Source organism: Emydura macquarii, unplaced genomic scaffold, assembly GCF_026122565.2.
Source record: "Emydura macquarii macquarii isolate MOO-44397 ecotype Brisbane River unplaced genomic scaffold, CSIRO-AGI_Emac_v2 contig_1477, whole genome shotgun sequence".
Taxonomy (NCBI): domain Eukaryota; kingdom Metazoa; phylum Chordata; order Testudines; family Chelidae; genus Emydura; species Emydura macquarii.
This window is the reverse complement of record NW_027131614.1, coordinates 26,287,175-26,308,648: the sequence shown is the minus strand read 5'-3', so window position 1 is coordinate 26,308,648 and position 21,474 is coordinate 26,287,175. Positions and strand designations below refer to the sequence as shown.

The following is a 21,474-nucleotide window of genomic DNA, read 5'->3' as shown; positions in this document are numbered from 1 at the left end:
AGGGAGCAACCTTAAAAAATCAGCATTGAGTTTCCTGGTCCCTAATGTAATTTTTTCCTGCGCAAGGGATGAGTTTTTCCATATCAAAACCACAGTATTCATGAAATAAAAAGGCTACTATGGCTAAAACAAAAGCTTTTTCTCTTTGTTTACCTATAAACTATGACTCATCCTTGATACTATATCTTACTTAGTTTTATATGCTACACAAATGAAAGGATAACAATAAAAAAAATCATGAAAAGAAAATGCTTATTTCTTATACCTGCTTATAACCATATTTATATAAAATGCGGTGTTCAGTAATAAAATGCAAAATAATTCTCTTTGTGGATTATACAGTTTAGTAACTAATATAGCAGATACAAACCATCATTTACAAGAAGATGCCATCTGCTGAGCAAAAGTGTAATCAGCAGGCAATTTCTATTACAGCCAAAATCTTTTTCTTCCTTTATTGATTTTCTCCATTGCTTTCCTAAAGCCCCCCAAGCAATCTGAGCCAGTGTAGCAAATGGAGAAAGCAGAGGACTTCTCAATGACCCCAATATCAATTCTGCTTTGTACTTTACCCTGTCCCAAGGCTATGAACCTGATAGGTTAGTTCAAGCAAGAGACAGAAATACTATATACAGTATATGTATATACATTCAGAGCAACTGAGTAGAAATGACAGGTTAACCTTTGGAATTAAACCTAGTAAATTTGCAGTTTTAAAGCAACTTCCAGATATTACATTATTCACCTGTATATCAGTTAATTGATTCTGTACGATACTCTTTTTGTGCTCCAGTTGTTGTTCTGTTTGTTTCTTCTGTTCATCTAGTTCTTGTATTCTCTGATTCAGATTGGAAAGTTTCTGGAAAATACATGCATAGAGTTGTGTTAGTATTCAAAAGTAACAGTCCTTTTTTCTGGAGAAATTATAAAATACATTAGCCATTAAATACTCTTCTGTAAAAGTTTCCATTTATAAATTCATTTTTATTTTCACTTAAGCAACAATTTTTTCATCTAGTTCATTTGGTAGCCACATTATATATTTATGTATATGCATTCAGAAACACTGAACTACATAACATAGCATTTTAAACAGACACACCAGCTATGTTGATTCACATATTGTACACTGTCATATAGAAAAATATCACTGTTTCACCACTGATTATAGAAAAACCCTTTTCCTCCTCATGGTTCTATGAGTTTATGCCAGTTAAAGAATATATTTTCTGTGTTCAAAATAGAGAGACAAGGTGGATGAGGTAATAACTTGTATTGGATCAATGTCTGTTGATAAGAAACAAGCTTTTGATCTTACACAGAGCTCTTCTTCAGCTCTGTGTGAGCTAGAAAGCTTGTCTCTCATCAAGACATTGGTCCAATAAAAGATAATACCTAATATCTTGGGATCAACACAGCTACAACAATATTGTTTTCAAAATATGTGTTCTGAGTAGGCTACATGAAAATAGTATAAGGGAGGCAAGAAATACTTATGGTTTAGTGACTGTGAACTGACAAGGGAAATAGTACTTAGGAGAGCTACTAAGAAACTACAAGAGAAATAGCATATTGGGATTTCTCATTTTTACATAATTCATTATTCCAGTGTGTTATTAATTAACATATCCAGAAAATTAGGTTTCTTTAATGTCTGCTGTACGAAACATTTACATCATTAGTATAAGTGCAAACTATTAAATGATAGAAGTAGTTATTAATGTATATAATGACTAAGTAACATTTGTAAATTACTCTGTATATAAACAAAAATGCATAATGTTTAAGTTATTCAAAGTTTTTTCTTTGATAATTTATGAAATTATGTATCATATGTAAGTAACAAAACAGCATTCACATTCTGATTCAATTGCAATACTTTCAATTTTTAATCAAAGAGTTTAAGTTCTTCCTTGAAATTATCAACATTTTAAAAATATTATTCAGATATAAACCTGCTTGTGCTAATGTTATTTCCAAGCTTTTAAGACTGAAATAAATATACAGCTAAAGACAAGGATATATAACTCATACCACACCCCTCGAGATCTCCAGAAGACTAATGATGTGATCTATGTCACATTGTTTCTACTAAATGTTACTTAGGGAAGGGCTAACAACATTAGTCACTGCCATTAACATGTTGTTTTGAAAATACTATTAACTATTAGAGGTATCTCTTTTGTAGTTTTATGTAGCAGTTGTGACTTATTATATCTAGGTCACAAATAAACTCTCCTAATTATTTTCACATACTTTTAAAAAAATGTATTCTATGCCTGCGTTACTGGATAGTTTAAATATTGTCAGAAGTATTACATAGGGGCTACACAGAGAAGAGAAGAAAGGAAAAATGGAGTACCTGTAGGATGTGAAGACAGAAAAATTGGAGGGTCTAGACTGACAAACCATTTACTCAGCAGCCAGAAAACTGAACTGATAGTAAAATGTGGATGAGATTGCTTGGGAACATTTTTTTCAGTAGAGATGGAGCTCTACATTAGCTTAACTGTGATTCTGCAACAGAAGATTCATGTGAGCTGGAAGGGATCATGGAAGTTCTCATACCAAGGCTTTGGTTTGGGAACCACAACTCATGTATCTAAACTGAATCTGACAGATTCACAAGACAAGAGTAATATTTTTCTGAGAACTTTCTGTAAAAGTAGTGTGGCTTTCGGTTAAAGCCATGCAGGAACTCTTGACTACAATCCTGGACACAAAAAAATCCCTTAAATAAACTGGTTTGTTCCCTGTTGTGTCTCAAACAGGACTGAAGGCACTTTGCATTCTCTTTGGTAGCAAAGAAGTCTGTTTGAGGAGTAAACCACTTTCAGAAGATTAAGCAGTAATTATGTTTTTGAGAAACCACTTATGTTGATTACTGTATTTTCAATTCAGATCGTTAAGATTTTTTTTTGTTAGGCAAGTGTAGCAGCATACACCTTTCCCAGATCCAAAAAGCTTCTTGTCACAGTGAACAAAAGTTGAGCTCTTGCATGTCTGTTCATACAATACATGGCAATGGTATTATCTACAAGGATTTGCACAGATTTGACTCTGATCAAGAGACGAAAAGCATAAGCAAAACTTTGAGCTAACTGATCAGAACTACAATTTCCTCACAGTTTCAAAGACCCTGAATTGTAGGATCAACTAAGTAAAATTCACAAGGTATGCTAGAAGGACATGTTGCAATCACTGTGGAAGCTTGAGAATAACTGAAAGTCCCCCCACCCCTTCGCGCACACACATGCCTTGCTGATGTTTTCAGCATCATCTACGTTAATAGCAAGTCTACTGTGTTCTGTGGCATGATCCTCAAGGACTAAAGCCTCGTCTTCACTAAAACGTTAGTTGACTCAGCTACATCACTGAGGGGTATGAAAAATCTACACTCCTGAGAGATGTAGTTAAGGCACCACTTTTACAAAACTATGATAAATTTTGTACAAAGTATGCCATGTGAGGTATCATTTGAAAACTCATAATCAGCTGAAGATTATTGTCCTGGTAAAATATATGTACCAACATTGTATGAAAAGTTATAAGTTTCTATAAGTTTCTATTGTAACATGTTCCAGAGTTACAAAAGCAGGTCCAAACCAATTTTTCAGAGACAAAGACATACTAGCACCCCAGCCAGATATTAAAGAGTAGCTTAAGCAGCCATTCTTCAGCAACAGGAAGATGTAAACAAGAAATTTACATTTCATCACAGAGACCGTTCAACCCTCTCATCCGCAACAGACTACTTGTCTCTTGCACCTCAGTTGGGGGTAATCCTCAGAGGGGAGGGTGATATAAGAAAGAGAGACAGTAGTCTCCATTTCATCTCTCCTCCTCCCATCTCTCTGCTCATGACATCAATGACTCTCAAAGAACTGAACCAAAGGAGAGTGATCCCAGGCTGTAAGGAGACCCAGCCTGTGAAATTTACAACAGCATATGCTGAGACAAAACCTTTGCTTTAAAGTTCACTTAGCTTGGTAAGTTAGGTATTAGTTTGTGAATTATTCTTTTATTTTCTTTTGTAACCAATCCTGGCCTTTATGCATCAATACTTATAATCACTTAAAATCTATCTTTCTGAAGTTAATAATCTTATCTTATTGCTTTATCTTAGCCAGTGTGTTTGCATTGAAATGTGGGGAAACACCATTTGGGCTAGCACAGCTGATACATATATCATTTTCCTTTGATGAAATTATGGCCTTTCTATGAATTTGCACTGTTCAGTAGTGTGCTGGACACTACAAGACACACATTTCTGAGGGAAAGTCTGGAGTTAAGAATTTATTAGTGTCACAATGTATGTAATTCATGAATGACTGGTCAGGGTGCTCATGTATTTAGCTGGGAGTGAATTTGCTTGCTAAAGGCTGCGTGAGCAGAACAGGAGTGGCTATTCTGACAGTATAGCAGTGTAAAAGGCACCGCAGGCTACAGGGTTTAAGGGAACACTGCTGTTCAGCAGTCCAGATTCTATCCTGGGGAACGTCACAAACCTCACCCCCAGTGTAGACAACGTCAGGTTCCATTGACCTGGCTGTCACCTCTCAGGGAGATGGATTAACTACAATGATGGCAAAACCCCACCCGTTAGCACAGGCTGTGTTTATTCTGAAGCATAGCTGTGCTGCTGTAGCATTTCAAATGTAGACAAGCTCTAAGTTATTCTGCTGAGGATAATACATAGGCTATCAACCAATACTGCAGAGACCACTTCCTGAGTCTTGCAGGGCTTCCTCTATAGCTCCTAAATGGAGAAGGGACATTACTTTGTTCTTCAGCTCCTTCTCAAGAAAGTGATACACAAAAATGGGGATTGAGAATGGGTATGAACTGGAATCCCATTTTAAAATTATATCTAACACTGATTTTTCTGAAGAAATTATGTTTTATGCTGCCTCATGAAAAAAACAAAAGACCAGGAATAAAGAGACTTTGAGGCATGACTGGCTGGGGGCTCTTGATCACCTTGGCAAACTTGTTTCTTAGAAGATTCAAAGTAGAGAGAATGGAATTCCAGGAGGAGCGTGTTCACTGTATCTTCTGTTTATCCCTGTGGCAAGCAAAATAAGGTTGCAGGTGAGTCTACTAATGATTAAGGTGCCAGGTAAGCATAAAGATGCTCAAAGGCTTGCTGATGCACTTGGTATAGCTTACCTTGGCTTGATCTGTGGGCCATTAGACAAAGTATCTCACGTTACATGAACCATTTTCTGATTGTCTTCATAAGTGAATCTTATTTTGGGATAAACAGAGGTGAATAGCTCTACCAATTTTTGAGGGCCAGAAGGAACCATCAATTATTAATCATTCAAGGCATATGTGTCCCATATATCCCTTACAACCTGCATCAGTCCCCCACGCCAGTTTCAGCCCTCTCTCTGCAAAGTGGCTTTGTTGGTGTTATGGTGCCTATGATTCCTCAGTTCCAATTATGATGTCAGTGATGTTTCTTCCATAATATCTCCTCTCCACATCTGACCAAAAGTCCAGAACCCTCAGTAGCATCCTGTTCCAATCCACTGTGCTTCTAAGAAGCAGGGAGAAGACCCAACCAGCCAGGATACTTTTGAGATGCCTCTAAGCACTTTGCTGATCATGAGGATGACAAACTTGCCAAAGTGCTTAGATTAACTGGAACTGATGGGAAGGAAAATTCTACTGTATTTCCTTTCTGCGGAAAGACCCCGACAGTGCTATTTCTTCTTATGGGCTTCTGCTGTATCCAGAACAAAAAAGGAAGTGTATCTTCTGGGAGTACCCCCTCATAGAAGTACAGAAGGCAGTGAACATGTTGGTCCACAAATGACATTTCACTCTCATGGAAGTGTAGTGCTTCATAAGTCCTCAAGATCTGCAAGGATGGATCCAATACAAAGCAGACAAACTACATTGCAACCAAAGAGATCAATCACCAATCATGCTGGTGACTCTACTAACCTGTCCAGCCTAACTTAATATATAAATTACCAGGAATTGAAACTACTACTTTCCTCCTTTTTTGTTTTACATAGGGAAAATTAAAAACTAGAAAAAGTAATGACAAATGCCATCCTAAACTTACTGTAAAGGTAAAGTCATTATGAAGCTAGGAAAAGGGCAAGGAGCTGTAATCTGATTAATGGAATAGTTAAGAAAGCAACTATGTGAAGATGAGTCCTTAATTCTTTATACAGCCTCAAGAGCAAATATTCAGATAAGCATGACTGCAAAGATCACAATTCTTCTAGGATATTCCGGCTGAGTACATGTGCATCCCAAAAGCGATGATAGGAGGAATGATGAAATTAAGAAAGGGAAAATTTAGGCTGAAAACCAGGAAACACTTCCTGAGAATATGATTTAATAACTTGTGTAATACTTTTTCAAGAGAAACAATGGTTCCATTACTTGGCACATTTAAAACTAGATTGGACAAATGACCATATACCAATATATATACATAGAAATCAATCCTGTCTTGGCAGGTAGATGAGCTAACAAATTTTTCCAGCTCTAGATTTTATGGTTCTATGAACTAATTCAGAGGGCCATTGAGGACAGAGGTGGAATCATGTCTATTTATATAGTAGCTGCGCAACAAATGACAGCTCCAACAGTTTCCTTCAGAAGTTTGGAATTTTCCTTTTGGATCCTACAATAAATTTTAGAACAGTACTGTTTAGAAAAGACAGATCTTAAAGGGATATTTAAAAAAAATCAATCTATCACCTACAATTTGTGCCCTCCACAACTGAAAAAGGTGTAGATCCTGTCCCTTGCCTTTTGTGTGTCATATCTTGCACAGTGGTGTGAGAAAAACTGAAAGGAATACATAAGAATCGTAGTAGGAACTAATACTATAACCATTAGTCTGGTTTGCTATTTTTCTTTCTGAAAGCCTCCATGATACCAGTTAAGAGAATACAGAGTATGATGAAAAAAGAGAAGGTTACTGTGCAGTAACTGAGGTTCTTTGAGACGTGGGTGCTCCACTTTAGGTGTTGGCACGTCCTCAATCGGAGATTTCTAACAGTGATAGTATGGGTTGTGCATGACCTGCTCTATCATAGAGTCCTTGCCTTGAACTTCAAAGTAGAGGGGAGGATGGTGGGTATTGGAGCACCCATAGGGAAACACATCTCAAAGACCTCAGTTACTGCATAGGGTGAATAACCATCTTCTTCTTCGAGTGGTGTCCCTGTGGGTGCTCCACTTCAAGTGCCTCTAGAGCAGTACCTTTCATTGGATGGGAGGGACTTCAGAGTTGCTTGAGTAATAGATAATAATACTGTTAGGCCTATCAAGGTGTCTGAAATTGACGCCTGATTGATGGCATAATGTTTTGTGAACATATGTTCCAAAGCCCAAGTAGCTGATTTAAGTGTCGACGAGTGGTATGTTGTTGAGGAATTCTATAGAAGTAGACATTGCTGGTGGAATGTGTTCTGACCCCTTGTGCGGTTTTGTAAATTCTTTTGTTGGTAACATAAATGAATGTATCCTAAATAAGTGCATGTGCTGCATACTGTGCAGCGTTTCCAGTAAATTTACATGGAGACTTTTTTGGTTTGGGACCATCAACCTTGGATCGTATGATTCCATAGATGAGTTCCCCATCCTATCAAGAATGTGTCTGTCATAATTGTAATCGAGGATGATTCCTGTGAGAATGGGATCCCTGAGCACGTGTTGATTGGTTGTGTCCACTATCGTAAGGAATCTTTGACCCTGTTCGGCATTATAAGTTTTTTGTTTAGGCTGTGTTTGTGTGGCTTGGAGACAGTTGTAAGCCAGCCCTGGAGGCAGTGTATGCGTAGTTGCATGTGTCGCACTACAAATGTGGTGGCTGCCATGTGTCCCAGAAGTTGGAGACATGTGCGTGCAGTTATGATTAGGCTGTTTATTACCAATTATATTAAGTTGGTTATGGTGAGAAACCTTTTCTCTGGAAATGAGAAAACCTTTTCTCTGGAAATGGCTCTTAATAAGTCTAGGTGAGCACCTAAGAATTCCAGTTGTTGTACTGGTTTCAAAGTGGACCTTTGTATGTTTATTTTTAGTCCTAGGTCTTGAAAGAGTGATATTGTCCATTGAGTGACTTCAATGGCTTCCATCTGGTTCTGTGCTTTTATCAGGCAGTTGTCTAGGTATGCTGCTACTACAGCTAGCATTTTTTTAAATATCCTTGGTGCTGTGGAAATGCCAAAGGGTAGTACATTGCATTGGTAGTGGTCTTCTCCCAGCATAAATCTGAGGAATCTTCTGTGTGCTGGATGAGTTGTTACATGGAAGTACGCAACTTGTAAGTTGAGGGCTGAAAACCAGTCCCCCCCATTCCAGTGCTGGTATTAAGGTAGATAGTATGACCATCCTGAATAATCATATCTTCATGAACTTGTTGAGCCTTCTGAGATCTAAAATGGAACTCCATTTCCCGTTTTTTTTGGGGGGGGAGGGGGGGGTTAAAAATAGTGAGAATAAAATGCCTTTCCTCTGTGTTGTACAGGTACTCGTTCTATGGCATCTAGAAGTAGAAAGTGATTCACTTCCTCTCTTAATAGGTGTTTGTGAGAGGGGTCCCTGAAGAGGGACGGAGAAGGGGGTTGGATGGGAGGGGTAGAGGTGAATGGGATGGAGTATCCTGAGCATACAATCTCCAATGCCCATTTTTCCATTGTATTAGAAGCCCACCAGTGTTGAAAAGGGTGTAGTCAATGTCCAAAGTGGATGCTTGATGTTGTCAGCACTGGTCGGTGAGGGAGGTAGTTCAGACCCTCGACCACATTTTCAAAATTGTTGTTTCATGGATGATGGTTGTGACGTCGAAGTTTGTTGATGGTTTTGCTGTAGCCTTTGTAATCTTTGTTTGTTACGTTCTGGTTCATAATGTCTTTGTTGTTGAATGCACTGGTGGTATCTGCATTGATATAGCTGATACCTATGTTGTTTTCTCCTTCTTGCAGGTATATATATGCCAAGTATACACAATGTGGCCCATGAGTCCTTCATGGTGTGGAGGACCTCATCCGTCTTTATAGAGAAAAGTTTTTCCTTGTCAAAGGGGAGATCCTCTATCGTGGCTTGTAATTCATTCAGCAGTCTGGTGAAGAGGATCCAAGATGCCCTATGCATGACCACTGCCGTAGCTGTTGACATTGCAGCTGTATTGATTACGTCAAGAGAGGCCTGTAGAGTGGCTCTGGCCACAAGACGTACTTCGTTAACAAGTGCTCTAAATTGTTCTCTCCTGTCCTCAGAAATATCATTAATAAACTCCATGATGTTGGAATAGTTGTTGTGGTCATAATTTGATAATAATGTGGCCTACTTTGCTATAGGGAGTTGCAAAGTAGAAGATGAATATACTTTGTGACTGAATAGATCTAGTCTTTTCCATTCCTTATCCTGAGGCATGAATCTATATTGGGGCTGTTTGCCCCACTGATTAACTGCCTCTATAACAAGAGAGTTGGGTAGGAGGTGGATGAAAAGAAAGTCCATACCCTTCAAATGGATAACATAATATATTTTTTGTCAGCCCTCTTACACGTAGATGGAATAGTTGCTGGTGTTTGCCAGATGTTGATGGCCAGTTCTAATAGTACGTCATTAATCAGTAGGGCAATTTTTGATGAGGCAGAAGTGTGAAGAATGTGGAGCAGTTTGTAGTGTGTTTCAGACACCTCCTCAAGAGGGATTTCAAGGTTCCACACCACCCTTTTGAATAAGTCCTGGATCTGCTTGAAGTCATCTGCAGTTGTAGGAAGTGGATGTATTATTGCCTCTTCTGGTGAAGATGATGAGTTATGAGCTGGAGGTGATGGATCTTACTTGATACTCTCCTTTCTCTCAGATGTTTTGGGTGGTGGTTCTGAGGTGGGTGGGATTGATCATGATAATGATCTAATTTTTTCCCTGTAAGAGCTAGGGAGTCTGCTATACTGTTTTGTATTAGCAGACCAGGGATCCCAATTGGGCCATTGCATTGGGAAAGGTTTGGATGGTCCCAACCATGGTGGTCCATACCATGGTTGCATCTGGTGTCTGGTGTGGGATCTATATTTCATGGATTCGGTATTTGGTCTGATAGGTGAGGAGTGTTGAGAAGAGAAAAGACCCCTTCTTCTGCCTCATCCTCTTCGTCACTTGAGAATGGTATAGGAGAGGGAGCCTGGTCCAGTGCGATGTGCACTGGAGATCTGTCCATGCCGAATAGAGACAACTGTGGTGTGGAAATTATGGGTCTCTCTCTCTGGTGGAAATAGTGCCGCTTTGATGTGTTTTTCTGTGCCAATGTTTCTGCCATTGCCAACGTCAGTACCACAGGTTACCTGGTGCTGTTGAAGGGGTCAGTGCCAATGTTGGAGTTGGTGCTGCTGTCAGTGCCGTTACCACTGTCAGTGCCAACGTAGTTGTCGAGGCAGTCAGAGGCGAATTGATCTGAGTTAATGGACTTGGTGCAGTTTGTTTTGTCAGTGCCATAGTGAAGGAAGTCAGTTTGGTTTTGACTCTCAACTCTGCACCAGTGCATTGTGTGTCTTTTGGTGCCACTAAACAAATGGTACCAGAGGATCTCGATGCCTTAAATGTGCTTAGTTGTGGCACAGTTGGTATTGATGAGAGCGATTTTGCTGACAACTTTACTTTTTTGCCGGTTTTCTCTCAAGAGGGGTTGTGGCTTGTTTCTCGTAGATTTTCCTGAGGATTGTGCTCTTTTGGATTCGGATGATGAGGTTTCTGAAGACCTCTGTGCAGGTTTGTTGGCCAGGATTTGAGGTCAGTCTCAATGACTTCTCGATTAGTATGTGTTTAAGTCGGAGGTCCCTGTCCCTTCTGACTCTCGATTTTAAGTTTTTGCAATGGGTGCACTTTTGTGGTACATGCACCTCTCCCAGACATCGGACACATTAAGAGTGTCCGTCTGATGCTGGTATTGTATCCCTGCAGGACATGGCATTGTTTAAATCCTGGTGAACAAGGCATAACAGCTGTTCCCTGAGGAGAAACCTATTCTAATCTATGAGGGAAATTTTTTTTGTTTGGTTGAGGGCTTTTTTGTTTTTGTTTTTAACTAGGTAAACGGGGAAAGATAATTAACTGACTAACTATCTAACTGCTAAAAATGAGCTAAAGACCTGAACTGCTGAGAGCTCTGTCTTGGACTGCAGCTGGTTGAGAAGAAACTGAGGGGGCTGGGTTGCGCACGCGCCAAGCGAGGTGCCAAAGGCGCTGCGAGACAGGGACAACGTATGTGGAACCAGGATGAGCAATGCTGTTAGAAATTTCCAATTGAGGACATGAGGATGCACCAACAGCCAAAGTGGAGCACCCTCGGGGACACCACTCGAAAAAGAATGGTACTGCTGCTCTTAGGAGCAAAGACATAAGTATAATACTATTAATATTGAGGGAGCAATAAGATGACAGTGTTATATTTTGGAGTGCAATTCAGACCACTGAGGGGTTGTATTACTGCCTGCCCTGTAACCTCTGAGTGCCTCAAAATGCTCTGTTGCTACTGCTCTCTTGTCTGAATACCTCCAGCCAGCATAGAAGTATGCTCTGAGCATGTGTGTGTTAAGCAGCTCTGACACAGCAATTCTGATTTCAGCAGACTGCTTGTTACACCATTGCCACATGCTGGCCTCCACCAGCCTTGGTCACACCAAGCAAGATGACCCCAATGCCCTCATCCCAGTCAAGAATTTTCCCAAAACCTTTCAACCCTCTCCTGGATCATTCAGAGAGATATTAAGGTTCATTTGTCCCTTTAAAGATACAATACCCAGCAGCTTGCCACATTCACTGGAGTTAACATTCATTTAAAATCAAACACAGTACTGGGTTGGTTTAGATTAAAAGAAAAACAAGTTTATTAACAAAAGGAGATAGGATTTTAAATGCATTCATGTATAAAGGATAGAGTAAGAAATGGTTACAAGCAAATAAAAAAAAGAAACATTTATAGAGGCTAAAACTTAACAAGACAAGCCACAGATTTTGTTCAAGATAGTTTTCTTACCCATCTACCTTTCAGCAAGATTACCGACCACCCCTGGTCAGGATCTCCCACAAAGTACAAAGTGTTAGGTTCCTTTATTTTCTTAGGTAAAAGATAACTTAGGGTTCTTTGCCCCTCTTTTTTATAGCCCAGTGCATCTTTGAAATGGATTCTTCTGAAGATTACCCCTCAAAGTACATTCAATCTGTGAGGGAAGTGACAAGGAGTCTGGTGATGAAGGAAGTTCCATGCTGATTTCTTCCGCTGCTGGTGTTTGCTAAAATGCAAATTGTTCTGTTTTCTGCAATCTCCTCACCCTGCTGTGATGCTGAGTGGATATCTTCTACTCTTATTGGCTTGATAGTCCTGTTTACCATCTATGTAAATTGCATTCCCATTGTCTCTTAACATATCTTGGAAATACCTTCAAGGTGGCAGAATCACATTCCTTTGTCTGGGGTGGGGTAACTTTAGCACTGCCTGGCAGCCACACTTTGATAACATAATTTCCAATATGTTTCTAATTCTGAATTTGTTCTCAGTCCATGCACCACACAATAATATTAATGATCAGTATGTTATTAGTTTTCTGTTAATATCTTACATGACACCTTCAAGATACAGATTATGACATTAGTGAGTTGGGATACACTAAACTGGTCAGGCCAGCTGAAATTTACTACTAGATATCAATGAGCCCCTTGCCTTCTTGCATTGGGATGCTGTTAGGGTCACAGAAAGAAAAGGACAAAGAGGAGGGAGAAGCAGTGCTTGATGATGTGTCACTAACATCGCTCTCCACACTTAGGGACAATACATTGGAATATTTATGGTTCCTGAGCACAGTGGGTGATGTACCATGCTCAGAGAAATAAACGGTATCTTTTGCTGCAGTGTGACAAGCTTATCATCCACTAAATGAGGATGCTGAGTTTGTGTGTTTCTGTCTCACTTCAGAACAATGCTATGGACTGAGTCTACAATTGGTGTGGCGTTGGCTGCTTGAATCTTAAATGCTACAACATCTTCCTGATTTTCAAATGGCATCTACGTTCTGGTATGCCACTAGTACTTAAGTTTCTTTGTTCTTACTGATATTTTTGTGTGCCTGTGCCTTCCCTGCCTTGTTGACCTATACTGCTACTGCAGTCATGGGCACATAGAATTTAGTATACTTTTGGCTGCTGCCCAGGGATACTATAGGCATGGCAGGAGCAAATTTTTTTTTTATGATTTCGACGGATAGTATCAGTTATTTAAAACATTTATAGATATTTATTTATTTAAATTTTCACAGTAGCATTAAATTATTGAGTTTAAGCGTTTTTTCCCCAAATTTTATGCATTTAAATTTTCACAGTTGCTGGAAATTACAGGAGGTCGGACAATAATTATTTAAATGACAGTAGACACTGAGTTTCAAAATGGAAAATTTCTTACTTGATAATTTCCTTTCTGCTAGCAGAATCTTTCACAATTCTGTTATGTCTGGGCTGGGCAGTTTAAAGTCGTTCGTGCTAGCTAGGCCTCTTTCTCCCACTTACTACCATGGGAGTCATTCCAAAATGGTGTAAGGCTCACAGAAAGATATTAACAATAACCTCAATGCCAGCTCGATAGCTATGTATAACAGGCAAACAGCCTACATGGTAACAGTTGAATAAAAAAGCTGACCCTTGGCAGTGAAACCATCTAGTGTGGGTAGAGCTGTGGGAGATACTAGCAGAAAGGAAATTATTAGATAAGAAATTTTCCATTCTGCAGCTCAACGTCTCCCACAATTCTGTTATATTTGGGAAGCAGCAAGCAGTGAACAGAAGTAAAGAGGGATAAGGAAAAAGAGAACGACATAGGAAGGGAATCCCACTTATTTGAAAAGTTGCTCAAAAGGCAATACTATTATTGGGCCACCGCCTGCAGCACCTTTCTGCTGAAAGAGGCCTCTGTGGAGGACAGAAGTTACTCACCTTTTGTAGTAATGATGGTTCTTCGAGATGTGTCCCTTGATGGGTGCTCCACTGTAGGTGTGCTTGCAGCCCTGTGCTGCTGATTGAAGAACTTTGGTAGCAGTGTCCATTAGGCCTGCACATGCACTGTCTCTCCTAGTGCTCCACCACAAGGCTAGTCAGCACATAGTGGCTAACCCCCCTCAGCTCCTTCTCTATCGCAGAGTCATTGACGAGAACTCCAAAGTAAAGGAGAGGGAGGCAGGATGGGGAGCGCCCATAGGGACGCATATCTCTAAGAATCATCGTTACTGCACAAGGTGAGTAACTTCTTCTTCTTCAAGTAGTGTCCTTATGGGTGCTCCTTATGGGTAGTGACAGGGGTTTGTCTAGTCTGCCCCGTTTGGTCTGTAAACTGAGCTGACCACATCTGGAGGCATCACGTGAAGTCGGGCATGCAGTATCACTATTGTTCTCGCTACCACATGCCCCAAGAGTTGGAGGCCGTGCCTGGCTGATATTTTTGGGCTGCTTTGAATGGTCTCTGTGAGTTTGGACACGGAAAGGAATCTATGTTGAGGAAGGAGAGCTCTGGCCTGTAACAAGTCGAGGTCAGCACCTATGAATTCCAGGTGTTGCATTGGAACAAGGACTGATTTTTGGGTGTTGAGCTGTAGGCCCAATTTGGCAAAAAAGCGCATTGCAGCTTTGGTGACTTGGTGAGCCTCTTGGAGAGATCAGTCCCTGAGGAGGCAATTTTCCAGATAAGGGTAAATCATGATCCCTTGGGAGCAAACTGTGCAGCCACTACTGAGAGTGCCTTGGAAATACTTTCAGGGCCGATGATAGCCCAAAGGGAAGTACCCTGTACCGGTAGTGGTCTTGTCCTAAAGTGAATCTGAGAAATCATCTGAGAGTCCATAGGATTGAGATATGAAAGTAGGCAAACTGAAGGTTGAGGGCCAAAAACCAGTCTCCCTATTTCACACTGGAATGATCATTCTTAGAGTGACCATCTTGAGCTTTGACAAACTTGTTGAGAACTTTGAGGTCTAATATGGGTTTCCAACCTCCTTCCTCTTGAGTATTAGGAAATAGAGAGAGTAGAACCCTTTCCCTTGTACATGTTGAGGTACTGGTTTTATGGCTCCTAACTGGAGAAGATGATCTACCTCATCATAGTAAACTCTCATGAGAAGGGTTCCTGAAGAGGGACAGAGGTAAAATGTATAGAGTACCCATAGCGAACAATCTCTAAGACTCATCGGTCCAATGTTATGCATTCCCAGGTGCTGCGGAATGCTGCCAACCAGTGACCAAATGGATGGATAGTGGTGGTCGGCTGTAGCAGTTGGGAGGAGTGGTCTATTGACACCTCGACCAACACATCAAAATTGGTGTTTGGATGTAGACAGCTGGGATGAGAAAGGTTGAGGGCCAGATGATTTATGCCTTGAAAATTTATTCTTCTTCCTCTGCGGCCATAGTAATGTTAAGCCAGGTATTAGGAAGTGAATGGTTTCTGCTGGGGCTGTGAACTAAATTTTCTCTTTTGTCCTGGTGTGTAGATGCCCAGTGAATGGAGAGTGGCTCAAGAATCCTTCAGGGTGGGAAGAGAGGCATCAGTGTTTTTTGCAAAGAATTTAGTACCTTCAAAGGGAAGATTTTCAACAGTTGACTGTACTTCTTTTGGGAAGCCCAACAAATGGAGCCATGACACAAATCACATCACCACCGCCATGGAAATGGATCTGGATTCTGTGTAGGCTGCGTTGAGGACAGATTGTAGCATTGTCTTTGCTACTAAGTGTCCCTCCTGGATGATGGCCTTAAACTGGTTGTGATGTGACTCAGACAGCTGCTCAATAAAACTGTAAAATCGTTCAGTTGTGAATAATTTATGTAGTTGTATTCAGTCACCAGGGCTTGGTAGTTGGTGATTTGAAATGGAAGCATGGCTGTGGAGAAGGCCACATTCAACAAAAGTGTGGTCTCTGTCAGCAATTCAGGCCCCCATCTCATAAGGATAGGGAGCTCAAGCAGACTAGCTTCATGGATGTGGCTCTCCGAAGAGGATGAGGAAGAGGATGAGTGGAATAGATCAAGAAGATGATGATGGGTGTCCTGGACTTCTTCTAGTTGTATTTGGAGAATGTCTCCTACTCTCTTCACTAGGTCCTGAAAGAGGTGAAAATCATCAGCCAGAGATGGTGGGGGAGGAATGATGGCCTCATCCAGGGAGGAGGAGGATATGGTCCTCAGGGGGTCACTTCTTCCTCAACACTGCCCTTCTGTTCTTCCATGATTTCATCTGGAGATTCAGAAGCTCTGGATGCCATGGCCAAAGGAGTGCACCTCAAGGTTTCCCAGGTGGGGACAGAAACTCAAGAGGCATAAGGGCAATATGCAGCCCAAGGATCCCTGTATGGCCACTGGGGTGGTGGTGGCATAGAAGTCGTGGTGGTGCCCATGTGTGACCATAGCAAGATGGTGCGGGTAGGGGCATCTCAGGGGAAGCTTGAGGGCCCTGTTGATATTGGGCACCGTAAGTAGCCTGGAAAGAATACTGATGCCATTTCCTCAGGTTCACTATCCACGTCCTCACTGGAGAACAGGGGAGCACAGCAGGGCAACAGGGAAGACTCCCATGCCAGGTGAAGACTTGGTGTGGAGGTCCCGGCACCAAGAAGAGGAGACTCCGGTATGTCAGATACATGGAGGTCCCTAGAGTGTCAGAATTCCGGTGGTATCAACCAACACGGTGCCATTGGCAGTACCGAAAGGTCTGTACTGGTTGTCTGTACTGGTTGCTCTGCTGCTGAATGAAGCATTGATGACAATACTGATGTAAGATCATATACCAACAATGATTTCCTAGAAGAGTGTTTACTCTTGTCGTTATCCCACAATGCTGTTGCCTTAGTGCCTATGCCCATCAGGTCCGTAGGCTTATCAATGGTATCTGCCATGGAGGACTTCCATGCACCATAGGTACCAGACTAAGAAGGTACCGAGGATACCGAACATGCCAGAGAGTGTTTGTGACTATCATGGGGCTCACAGTGGGAACTTACTGCTCTCTTTTTTGACGATTTGTTAGAGTGGCCAGCGGCTTGCTTCTTTGACCCACAGCCTTTAGATATGGAGGGCTGTGGGGAAGATTCACATCTGCCAGGTGACTCGTGACACGGGTCCAGAGAGGGTCAGAGCCACCTCCATGAAGCTAATCTGCCTGAGATGATTATCCTTATGAGATGAGGGCCTGAGTTGCTGGCAGAGACCACACTTTTGTTGAATGTGACCTTCTCCGAGGCAGTGAATGCACTGGAAGTGCTTGTCTGGGACAAAGATTGCCTCTTTGCAAGACAGCACTTCTTGAAGCCCAGTGAACCAGGCATACCCCATTGGGGGAAGGATCCCCAAGGAGGAAAGAAGTGGGAAAAATAAAGGGTTTTTTGGTTTTTTAAGGAGAAATATAAGAAAAAGGAAAAGTACTACAAGTAATAGGATGCTAACTAACTACAGAAATGCAAATCAAAAGTACTGCTCCTAACCGATTATGAATAGCTCTGTCTCTAACTAGGGGAGGATGAGAAGGAACTGAGGGGGGTTAGCCCGCACATGCTGACCAGCCTTATGGCAGAGCGTGAAGAGAGAAAGCACATGGGCGGCCCTAACAGAGATTGCTACCAAAGTTCTCCAATCAGCAGCACAGGGATGCAAGCACACCTACAGTAAAGCACCCATTGGGACACTACTCAAAGAACAAAGTCCACTTTATGGACTTTATGGTGTCTGATAAAGATGTTAGCCAATGAGCATATAGCCACTCTGAATATCTCTGAGGTGAAAGCACTTGCTCGTTTGGCAGGATGCACTGAAGGTAGCTGAGAAAATTTCAAAATCCCTTCAGAGTGTGGCTTCCATTTTCCTGTCTATTGGATTCTTAGGGGGGGAATTCCCGTCTGATGGGTTAACCATGTCCTTTACTAGGGATGCTACTGCGGCATCAACATTTGGGACTTCAGCAACAGCACTCTGGCTCTTACAGCTTGTAGAATCTCAGTCATGCCTATTATTTTGTTTACTTTGTCAGGTTTTTCCCATTCCTCCTTGGGAAGGAGGGATGCAGGGGCACTGCAGTCTCAGGAGAGGATTTTGCAGGAAGGTATTTACTTTGAGGCTTATCCTTAGGAGCTTGCTCAGGCTGGGTCTGAACAGTAGAGACAACCTTTTTACATATGGCCTCAAACTTCCCAATTTTCTAAATCCTACTCATATTTGGATTTCTAAAGCTCTCGTCCTCAGCAGAGGAGAAGAGGTCTGAGTCAGAGGATGAATGCCTTCTAGATTTTTTGTACTTTCTCTTTTTGGATTTTCTGACCTTTCGGAGCACTTTACAGGCACAGGTACCTAGCAATAAGCCAGAGCGTGGCCTTTTATAACTTGCCTTAAGCAGAGTCTGGAATCCTCTAGAAACTTCTCCCTCTGAGTCCTCCTCTTCAGCTGGGGGAGGAAGAGGTCTTGTTACCTGAGCACCCTGATTTGAGTTCTGTGCTGCTCCACTGTTTGGGTTTTTCTGTAGTGTTGTGGTACTTGGGGCAGCTGGGGACCCAACATACGTGTCCAATTTATAGCCCAATCCCCTAGCAGAAACATGGTTGTCTTGCTGGGAAGAGGTTGGGGATAAGTCACCTTCTGCCAAGCCTCGGAAACCTGCCTCACATATACAGCACCTTCTGGATTTAGCCCGATGTTTGCACAGTTGCTCTGCCATGCCTGAAATGGGGCAGAAGAGCTCAGCATGGAGACATTACAGTGGAGGCTCTGGTTGTCCGTGACCACCTTGCTGCTCAGACCCTAGACCAGAAAGGAGAAGAGGAAGCTTGGAAGAAGAGAAAAACTGTTTTCCACTGCACAAAAACAGCTGAAAAATAATAAATCAAAGGGAAAGGACAGGAATAAAATGTACCACTACTTTGCAGCCGCAGAGGCAGAAGATCTAGAGGTTAAGTGGGAGAAAGGGGCATGGACAGCATGAGCAGTGCTGCAACTTTAAACCACTTCCAGAAACTGCAGAGTGAAAGTAGTAGCCCACACATAACAGAATTATCGAAGACTCTAAGCTGCAAAAAGATAAAGCTTTATAACCGTTAAAACACACATTGCCAACATCACGTGTCAAAATATACTAATTAAACATCCTTAAATCAAACTCTAATAAGTTCTAAAGCAGCATTTTTCTGACTTTGCCTATCTGTAAAATTATGACTATGGAAGGAAATATTTTTCATTGGTTTGTGGGCGTATGGCAACATTTACTGACACTTACTGATAAAAATCAAATCAAGCCTATATATGAAGAGTGTCAATAGAAATATTTTTCTTTAATTGAAATTTGGTGATATAGGTTGCATTATAACGGCACAACATTTTTGATTCAAGAGATTCTCTAAAGCATAACACCTAGACAAAATGAAATGAAAGTGTTCTCTCCAAGTTAATCAATTTCCCAAGCCCACCAAATAAGTAGACCAAGAGGACCTTTGCTCACTGAACCCAACTCCTATGGGGAAGGTGAGGTGGGTAGTCAAAGAGGATGCTAGCACAACTTTCCATGTTATTTTACATGTGATGTCTTTTAGGGAGGAGGTGGCCAACAGGCCTTTATTACTTCTCTCCTCGTGTCATCCTTAGGGGCTGACTGGCTAATATGCTCCCTCTTTCTGAGTTGTTTAGTGATGGCCTGCTTCCCCTACTTGTGGGGACAGGGGCACAGAACAAGGACTAGCATAGTATTAGCCTAATGTTCCCTCCAATCCACAGGGAAATCTTCAAGGAATGATTCCTCTGCATATTCCCACAGTTAAAGGATTGATGTTGAATTGAGCCACCTGTTGCTATTTATCTATCTTGGATATTTCAAAGGCCTCCACCATTATAGTAACCAAGTTTCAAATATAGTAACTAACATTCACAGAGCTGTCTATAGTGCATTCTGATCTTCACTTATGTTACTTTAGCACCCCATTTTATAGTCTTAGTTCTGTGAAACCCTACCCATCGGCTTACCTCATTAGACAGGGATAGAACAGATATCTCTACCACCAAAGGCAGTGCTACTAAGGTGGACAACTCAGTTGAAGCTTCAGTCACCACTGAGTGGGAGTGGACAGAAATGGAGGTTACTTACCTATAACAGGAAGTTCTTCAAGATGTATTTCACACATGGGTACACGTGTGTGCCATGTGTCCATGTCCCTGAATTATAACAAGCAGTGTCCATTGGCCTGCACATGCTCAGACCTCCCTGAGCTCCCTACTAAGGGCACCAGAGACAACGTGGGCTGACACCTCTCCAGTTCCTAACTCGACTTCACCAGGATTCAAAGCAAAGGGGACAGAGAACAGTTACAGGTAAGTGACCTCCATTTCTTCTTTGAGTGCTGGTCCCTATATATATTCCAAACGTGGGAGATTAACTAGCACTACTCAGATTGGAGAGGGTGTGAAGAAGTTGGAAGCAAATATGTTTGCAATATTGCATTTCCCACTGCTGCATGTACAGCAGACGCCTGAACTAGCGCATAACATCTAATGTAAATGGAGCTTCAGGTGGCCACTCTACATATGTCTAACGTTAGAACGTCCTGCAGGGATGCTGTAGAGGTGGCTTGTGCCCTTGTGGATTGTGCCCTGACTCCATCAGGAGGAGGTATGTGTGCTAACCTGATTTGGCCTTGTCATGACAGATCTTTCTCTAGATCTGTGGTAGCAGAATAGGAGGAAAGGCATATCTGAGTTAGTTTGTCCATGACAACAGGAGATGTCACCTTGGCCCATAGCTGCATTGGAGCAGTACAGCGGATGTTTTCTGTTCATTTGGGACACACACAAAAAAAAAAGAGTTCTGAGCACCTTGGAAGTTTGTGGCTTGGATAGTGATGTAGTTCCTGATACACCAGTTCCAAAGCCTGTCTGCTTCCAGGGAAAGGGAAAGAAGGGATGAAATAACTCTTCTCATACACTTTAAGGCCAGCAGGGATCATCATGATCTAGTCTGACCTACATATTGCAGGCCACAGAACCGCACCCATTCACTCCTGTAATAAACCTATAACCTCTGGCTGAGTTACTGAAGTCCTCAAATCATGATTTAAAGACTTCAAGTTACAGAGAACCAAGCATTTACACTAGTTTAAACCTGCAAGTGACCCACGACCCATGTTGCAGAGGAAGACAAAAAAAACCAGGGTCTCTGCCAATCTGACAGAAGGGAAAATTCCTTCTCAACCCCAAACATGGTCACCAGTTAGACTCTGAGCATGTGGGCAACACCCACCAGACAGATACCTTGGAAAGAATTCTCTGTAGTAACTCAAAGCCCTTCCCATCTTGTGTCCCATCACCGGCCGTTGGAGATATATACTGCTAGCAACTGCATATCAGCTACATGCCACTGTAGGCAACCTCATCATACCATCCCCTCTATAAACTTATCAAACTCAGTCTTGAAACCAATTAGATTTTTTA

At 41.6% G+C, this 21,474-nt stretch overlaps 1 protein-coding gene across 1 annotated transcript in view; it reads right to left on the bottom strand.

Moving 5' to 3' along the window:
- Nucleotides 1-21,474, bottom strand: part of CCDC178 (coiled-coil domain containing 178) — a 320,921-nt gene that overhangs the window by 184,398 nt on the left and 115,049 nt on the right. Inside the window, exon 14 of the mRNA XM_067553881.1 lies at nt 746-859. Coding sequence (XP_067409982.1) covers nt 746-859 — 114 coding nt within the window. The remainder of the gene's footprint in view (nt 1-745; nt 860-21,474) is intronic.